The sequence below is a fragment of the Chanodichthys erythropterus genome, chromosome 22 (assembly GCF_024489055.1).
Source record: "Chanodichthys erythropterus isolate Z2021 chromosome 22, ASM2448905v1, whole genome shotgun sequence".
NCBI lineage: Eukaryota > Metazoa > Chordata > Actinopteri > Cypriniformes > Xenocyprididae > Chanodichthys > Chanodichthys erythropterus.
Window position 1 is genome coordinate 30,493,319 of NC_090242.1, and position 8,963 is coordinate 30,502,281.

The 8,963-nt window shown below is 35.2% G+C and overlaps 1 protein-coding gene across 2 annotated transcripts in view; it reads left to right on the forward strand.

Moving 5' to 3' along the window:
- The first annotated feature begins 7,523 nt into the window (after positions 1 to 7,523).
- The window catches only part of hnf1bb (HNF1 homeobox Bb), a 9,632-nt gene continuing 8,192 nt past the window's right edge, over positions 7,524 to 8,963 (forward strand). The window contains exon 1 of one of the 2 annotated variants that reach the window (XM_067376217.1): positions 7,524 to 8,063. In XM_067376217.1, coding sequence (XP_067232318.1) covers positions 7,696 to 8,063 — 368 coding nt within the window. In that variant the 5' untranslated portion in view covers positions 7,524 to 7,695. The remainder of the gene's footprint in view (positions 8,064 to 8,963) is intronic. The other variant, XM_067376218.1, reaches the window with a different exon arrangement.

Here is an 8,963-nt window from a genome sequence, read left to right on the forward strand (position 1 = left end):
TCAAGGAACTTTGCTGCCGTACCATGGGCAGGGCCGCGTTATCCTAATGGGCAACATGGGCTGCAGCCCAGGGCCCCGAACACTGGGGGGCCCCCAGTTTTCTTTTGTGTTTTAAAACGCATCGTCGTCACACACCCGAATCAAGAGTCACAGGCGCAACGGACATGCACGCAGGAATACAACCAGGACAGTGGCGTGGCGTCTAGGTATGCACTTGCATATGGGCCTGGGTGGATTGGTGACCCGCTATTACGGGCTTAACACGAAGGTATACTTCGTAATTTTCGTCATCAGGAGGGTTCGCGGACTTCCGCACTCCCAGTCCGCGTGCAGCCCAATTTTTGGGATGGCACGGACCGCGTGTGTACAACAGCCCATGCGAAAGTGAATTGAGTGCTTGAAAACAAAAGTCCACTAGATTATAGTGCGCAGTGCACACGCCGAAAGCATCTTTCCGCAGCCACATACTTTTAAAGACTCGCACGCGCAGAAGCCGTGTGCATGTTCATAAAAATTAAGTAGGCTATAATAGTAATGTTGTCAATAACTTGCTAAAGCCTATCTATGTTAAATGTTACTACTAAAATCATTAAGAAGCTGAATAAATGGACAAAGAAAGGGTCTATTACCATGTTTTAACGATGATCTATTGCATTTGACCGTATTTTAAAAGTGGGTTTCCGAAACTTATGCATGCAGTAATGTAAGTAGTACAGAATTTTAAATGAGTCATATTGGTTTTCTGAAGAAGAAAAAAAACGCCGCACCTCAGATACTCGTACACTCGTTGGGGTGGATACTTTTTATTCAACGAAATAAAATGCACACCTTTGCGTTCGTTAGCTCAGGGCCCACGAAGGCTTAACGCGGCACTGACCATGGGTGCAGCAGGTGCAATGATATTACGCAGCGTTTGTTGCACAGGGAGTGTGCCTTGCAATCATGGAGACATTTGTGAGAGATGCTGCATAATATCATTGTGCCTGCTGCACCAATGGTACGGCAGCAAAGTTCCTAGATTATTACGCCGCAATGAGAGTGTAGTTCCTAGCCATATCGGCCTAGAAAATAGCAACTTTTAATTTTCCGTCGATCTTGGTACACAATTTAACTACAGAAGAGTCAACTCTAATCAGATTCAGTTAACTATGCTAAGCTATGCTAAAAATGGTACCGCCAGACCCGGAGATCGGCTGAATGGATTTGAACACAGTAAAACTCAACTGTTAGGCTCATTTTCCAACTCTCCTAGAGTTAATTTTCAAAAAAACAACATTTTAGACATTTGTTGCACATATACCACTGTAGCAAATAATTTGCAACAATTTTTAATTGCTTAAATAATATGCAGTCAGGAATCTTGTGGTTATAACCTCCTAAAAGTAGTGTAAATCATGATTACTCAATTTCTTTCAAAGCAATTTACAGTCAGTATAGTTACTGTCCCTTGTGGCAACTTTTACTTGTTCTTCATTTATACACCTATAATTGAGAAGAACTGGTCTTACTAGCTAAATCTGTTTATATTGTAGAAAAGTAACTGTAAATGTCTTGAATGGCAAGAGCAATGACCTAAGCACCTAAAAAGCTGTAACAGAATTAGCTGTGAGTTTTAGTTTGACCTGATACCTTGATTGACTTTGGCCCGCTGGGGCCTCGGGGTCACTGAGGCATGAGAGAGAAAAGCAGCAGGAGGAGTGCAATCAGGATGAAGAAGAGGGCAAAACGTGTGATTCCTGTGAAGAGCGGAGCAAGCGAGCATGAGGTTCAGCGGGGCAGAGTCCACTCATCTCTAACAGGGGGGAGGAATGGGGGGGGTGGAATGCTGATTCAGGCACGTCTGTTCCTGTGCGCTCACCCTCATCCCCCTCTTCCCACTGGGGGTCCCGAAAGATGAGGGACAATTAAGATCTATATAAAGCACAATAAAACAGTTTTGGAAGGGTTGGATGAGTCTCTCCAAAAGTCTAATGGGTGTTAAAGTAATAAGTTAAATAATCATTTTAAGTAGGGTACATTTTAAAATCTTATGTAAAAAAAAAAAAAAACTAGAAATACTACACGTTTACTTCAAAATGCTTTTGTATATATACATGTTGGGTAGGAAGATAGTAGATGTTAACATTATGTTTGTGTTGGTTGAAAGGTTTGCAGTACGTTAAACAATACCTTATTAACCTGAGTAACCATTTAGTTAAATGACTGTATGGGAAGGGTGAGTGATGGCTCTCCAATAGAGAGTTATAAGTGAAAGACAGAAAAAGCAGTCAAATATATTGTGCTGTTGAATCCCTGCTGAAATTAAAAGGAATTTACTTTGCTGTAGATTTAGATCTCAGACATTTGAAGTGTCTGGTATTGTGCCAGCATCACATGCTCTGCCTGTATTTATTCTCCTTCTTACATTTACGGTGCCCATTTCTTCAGATTTTGACCCAATCATGAGGAGCCATCAAAGTCTTCTTCTGAACGTTGTATCCATAAAAAGGTCATGAATTCTTTACTGTGTTGTAAAACTGCAGTACAGCATAGCTGTTGACTGCTATGTGTTATAATGCTGTTAATTCTGCCTGTGCAATTTACATGAAATGTCAAGTGATTTTTGCAAACACTTGGGGGTCAAAAGTTTGTAGAAAAAGTAGATTATAAAAAAGCATTTACTATAATAAAAGTAAATGTTATTTGATTTTACCTTTTAATGTTGATAAAACTGGCTGTTAGGAGCAAAAAGGGGAAAATTCTTGAAAATTCTCAATATCTGAAAAATAGACAGTCATCTTAATGTTAGAGAGAAACACAGTATGATTTTAAAAAAGCTCCATCTAATTATAGGGATAGAACATGTACTAGTCATTTACTTACCCTCATGTCATTCCAACCTGTATGACTTTCTTTCCTTTAAGAAGGTATTTTAAAGAGTATTAGTTATCTATCCATCTATCTGACCTGTCTTGCTGTTTATCTATCTATCGTCTTACTGTTTATCTATCTATCTATCTATCTATCTATCTATCTATCTATCTATCTATCTATCTATCTATCTATCTATCTATCTGTCATCTTACTGTTTATCTATCTATCTATCTATCTATCTATCTATCATCTTACTGTTTATCTATCTGTATCTATCTATCTATCTATCTATCTATCTATCTATCTATCTATCTATCTATCTATCTATCTATCTATCTCTATCTATCTATCGTTTTACTGTTTATCTATCTATCTATCTATCTCTATCTATCTGTCATCTTACTGTTTATCTATCTATCTATCTATCTATCTATCTATCTATCTATCTATCTATCATCTTACTGTTTATCTATCTATCTATCTATCTATCTATCTATCTCTATCTATCTGTCATCTTACTGTTTATCTATCTATCTATCTATCTATCTATCTATCTATCTATCATCTTACTGTTTATCTATCTATCTATCTATCTATCTATCTATCATCTTACTGTTTATCTATCTATCTATCTATCTATCTATCTATCTATCATCTTACTGTTTATCCATCGATCTATCTATCATCTTACTGTTTATCTATCTATCTATCTATCTATCTATCTGTCATCTTACTGTTTATCTATCTATCTATCTATCTATCTATCTATCTATCTATCTATCTATCTATCTATCTATCATCTTACTGTTTATCCATCGATCTATCTATCATCTTACTGTTTATCTATCTATCTATCTATCTATCTATCTGTCATCTTACTGTTTATCTATATCTATCTATCATCTTACTGTTTATCTATCTATCTATCTATCTATCTATCTATCATCTTACTGTTTATCTATCTATCTATCTATCTATCTATCTATCTATCTATCGTTTTACTGTTTATCTATCTATCTATCTCTATCTGTCATCTTACTGTTTATCTATCTATCTATCTATCTATCTATCGTTTTACTGTTTATCTATCTATCTATCTCTATCTGTCATCTTACTGTTTATCTATCTATCCATCTATCTATCTATCTATCATCTTACTGTTTATCATCTATCTATCTATCCATCTATCTATCCATCTATCTATCCATCTATCAATCCATCTATCTATCCATCTATCTATTGTCTTACTGTTTATCTATCTATCTATCTATCTATCATCTTACTGTTTATCTATCTATATATCTGTCAGTTTTTCTGTCTTTCTATTTTTGTCTTTCTATCTTTCTGTCTGTCACATATCTATCTATCTATCTCTCTCTCTCTGTGTCTATAGATATAGACAGTCAGTCTGATAGACAGATAGATAGATGATAGATAGATAGATAGATAGATAGATAGATAGATAGATAGATAGATAGATAGATAGATAGATAGATAGATAGATAGATGAACAGTAAGATGACAGATAGATAGACAGATAGATAGATAGATAGATAGATTAGATAGATAGATAGATAGATAGATAGATACAGATAGATACAGATAGATACAGATAGATAGATAGATAGATAGATAGATAGATAGATAGATAGATACAGATAGATAGACAGATAGAGACAGATAAACAGTAAGACGATAAATAGATAGATTGATAGATAGATGGATAGATAGATAAACAGTAAGATGATAAATAGAAAGAAAGAAAGAAAGAAAGAAAGAAAGAAAGAAAGAAAGAAAGAAAGAAAGAAAGAAAGAAAGAAAGAAAGAAAGAAAGAAAGAAAGAAAGAAAGAAAGAAAGAAAGAAAGAAAGAAAGAAAGAAAGAAAGAAAGAAAGAAAGAAAGAAAGAATCTTTTAGATTGTGGAGTCGAGAATCTATAAAGAAGGCCTTGTTATATTGTGTGAAGAGAAGATTTCTCTAAGGGGGATGTTTAAATCAGCGGGGGCTTCAGAGCTGCAGTCCGTTCTGGGAGAGTAGCTCCACTCACACTCCTTATTTCCTCTGCGACCGATCTCATTTGCTCCTCTGCCTCCTTAAAGGAAATGAGTGTGATGTCTTTCAGTCACTTTAATTTTGACAAATGCTCGGAGCTTGCGGTCAGTTGTAGTCTACCTCACGACTCAATCAATAATATATAATATTCACAAATTAGCCAAAATTGTTGTAAAATTTCTCCCACCTTGAACATGGAAACAAGAATGACAATAATTGTTAGTGTAAAAAAAAAAAAAAAACACAAAAGAAATGATGGTATAGCTCTAACAAAAAACATCTGCATTTTAAAGTAGTTTGTAATCCTTGAATTTGGCTGTAATTCATCATATTGCGCAAAAGCTATAGGAAAATGTGTTGTGTGTATATATTCACACACCTAGGCTGTTTTATAACACAATCATAATCATGCGCATCATCATGAAAAGGAAGCTCATGAAGGTTAGATTACTGTGGTTAATGTCTAACAGGGTGATCAACGGAGTCTTTATATGGTGTAACACCTGTGGACACAGTTCTGTCACTGCAAACACAGACAATAAATGCCTCGAGACCTCACCTATCTCTCTGAACACCAGCTCTTATAGAAATAAACTGTCCGTGTGTGTGTGTGTGTGTGTGTGTGTGTACTTGTGTTTGTGTCCTTTTGAGTCCAAGTCAAGGTCCAGCTTACTGACCGGAACTCATCTTTCTGGTCACTGATTCCCCAGCTTACCCATCATGTCTAAAATTTGTGTGTGTGTAAGTATAAAGGTTTTACTAACTGCACCATTTAAACATATTTTAGCCATACTTATAACAGTATAATATATCTGTAAATGCCTCACTGAGATCAAATATTTATGAATGGATGTTTATCAATCGACTCAGGTTCAAACTGCAGGCAAATTAGCCATATTTAGGGCTTTGATAGGGAGACAGCAGATCCTTTGATAGTGTCGAGGAAGAACATACAAAACCTCCTGGTCAGAAGAGAGAAAAACGAACAAATTATTCATCCGATACAGTCACACTCCACTGCAGCTTTCACAACAGAAGTAGTTTCACATCCTGGAAAAAAATATGTAATTTCTGTAAGTTTGTTATTAACTGCTGTTAATGATTGAGAAATGACCAGTCCCAAAATGTGTGAGAAAGGTTGAAATGCAGAATGCATTAAAATTCTGTTCCAGCAGCAGATTTGATCCTGTGAATTACTCATTCTGTGGTCTAAGATTTTACATTTCATAATTATTTCTTTTTATGTAGCATTTTGATTAATCTATTTATGGAAAAAAAACATAAATGCTGATTTTTCACACATTTACTGTGGATTTGCACCTTATCACGGATCAACATTTTTGCTCGTTAAAAAGTCACATTTTGCTTTTCAGAATCAAATAAATGAGAAAATGATTAATTAAAAAGAATGAGGGGTCTATGAATGATGAAAAATATGGTGGGATCTATGAGTAATGATTATCTGTCATAAAATGAACGCATTATAGGAACGATTATCTTTTTTTTTTTCAGAGGGGAGTGCCATCTTTTATTCTCAAGTGAAAAACTGGATTGTTTTATCGTAAAATATGGACAAACCCAACTGTTGGGTTTAAAATTTAATTAGAAAATTTAAACCAACGGTTGGGTTTGTCCATATTTGACCCAAACATGAGTTGAAATAACCCAGCATTGTGTTTTTCACTTGTTGGCAAGTATTTTTTTTTTTGGAGTAAAGCTTAAAAATTTAAGACATGCAAAGCAAATAAATGTGACTATTTAATTACCAAAACAACTTTTTAGAAAAACAATGTAAAATTATTATTACACTCAAAAAAAAAAATGCTGGGTTAAAAACAACCAAGTTGGGTTGAAAATGGACAAACCCAGCAATTTGGTTGTTTTAACCCAGCGGTAGGGTTAAATGTTTGCCCAACCTGCTGGGTAGTTTTATTTAACTCAACTATTGTTTAAAAATGACTGTATTGCTTAATTAAAATGAACCCAAAGTATGTTGGAAATTAACATTTATTAATGTTCAGTGAATAATTATTAAACAATAAACATTTATTAAATTGCTTATTAATAAATGTATATTAATAAACTATTACATTTATATTAATAAAATATTAAAGCTTATTAATAAACATTCACCTTTTGTCTATTATTGTTGTCTCTAATTGCATCTGGTTTTTAATTTCCCAACTATTTTGGATTCATTTTAAACTAGCCATATAGCAATTTTTAAATAATATTTGGTTTAAATAAAACTACCCAGCAGGTTGGGTAAACATTTAACCCAACCGCTGGGTTTGTCCATTTTCAACCCAACTTGGGTTGTTTTTAACCCAGCATTTTTTAGAGTAATATTATTAGGCCTATTAAATGTTTATGATGCAGTATTTATTTATTGTGTTTAAATCTTTTTAATTTATAATCATGGACTCACAAGAAGCTAAATGAACTGACTAACACTGTGTGATATAGTTTTGCCTATACAAAAGTAGACTTATACAGAAAGTTACCCCAAAGGTAGCCTATCAAATTCCTCATTTATATTAGCGTATTCATAAACTGGTAAACATCATTTGCATAAGGTGCAACAGCCAATGACCATGAAGTCAGCTCCGCCCACCAGGAACGTGGAACTACTTCCTTCAGCAGGTGCGCTCGTGCACTGGACAACTGCAAAACTTTGCGTTGAGACACTTTAGTCTCATGTGCTTCCGTCCTTAAAAACTCACCCTTCGTTTCAGTTAATTTCACACGTCTATTTACCGAGGCTGCGAGGATTTTCAACGAGACCGGATTGATGTTTACCGACATGGTGTCCAAGTTGACATCGCTTCAGCAGGAGCTCCTGAGCGCCTTGTTGGACTCAGGGGTCACTAAGGATGTGCTGGTCCAGGCGCTGGAGGATTTATGTCCGTGTCCCACCGAATTCGGAATAAAAATAGAAAAACCCTTGTCCCCGGCTAGCAACGGCGGCAGCGACTCCAATGATTCAAAGCCGGTGTTTCTGACTCTGACCAGCGCGCAGGGTAAAGGCGGCAAACTGTCCGGTGATGAAGGCTCGGATGACGGGGATGACTTCGACACGCCGCCGATCTTGCGGGAGCTGCAGTCTCTCAACACTGAGGAGGCGGCGGAGCAGCGCGCGGAGGTGGAGCGCATGTTATCGTGAGTTATTCAGATACAGATACTTGACTTTTCATTTCATTAACTAAATGGCACCTTATTAAAATAGGCTATTACATGCAAATAATTTGTCAATGTCACGTTACAATGTAGGCCTGCATATTAAATAGTTTATTTTCAGTTTAACCCCATAAGAACAGTGCGCAATAATGAGCAGCTCTATAAAATAACCGTGTGCCTGTAGTAGTTCTTCTAATTTGTTTAATTTTATCCTATTTAATTAATTTATTTTGTTTTATTTATATTTAGCCTATATATTTATAATACTTTTGCTTGCCCATTTTTTTTTTTTAATAAAATGATCTAATGAAACCAATAGGCTACCAAAATTATTGTGATGCAGCTATTTTATTATTTATTTTTTATTATTATTATTTTAGTATTATTTTAATATTGGTTTAATTACTTAATTATGCAGCTTCGGGCAAAAAATCGAATACATTTGAAATTTAAGCAAGAAATCGAAATGTTCCTGTGTATAAGTATAGAAGACAATATATATATTGACGTAAAGTCAAAACGAAACCACGTGTAGTTGTTATTAATTTATTTCTATAAATCATCAACAGAAAGATACACAATGTCGTATGAATAGAGGGAAAAGATATCTAGTTATTCATTGTCCAAAGTTATAGTCTTAAATCAACATTCTCGAGCACACTCTAATGTGAGGGGTTATTTCCCCAAACAAACACGAGCGGATCCGTCAGACATTTTCATTTTTTGTTTAAACATATTGAACCGTTCACAAGCGTTTTACTTGTTCTATGCTGAGAGCTGGTCAAATTTATTTCACACACAGGAGGCCTACAAATAACAGAATAATTAAGGTAGGCTAATGTGGCATCGTATTGACGTAGCCTATAGAATTAGAGACATTTC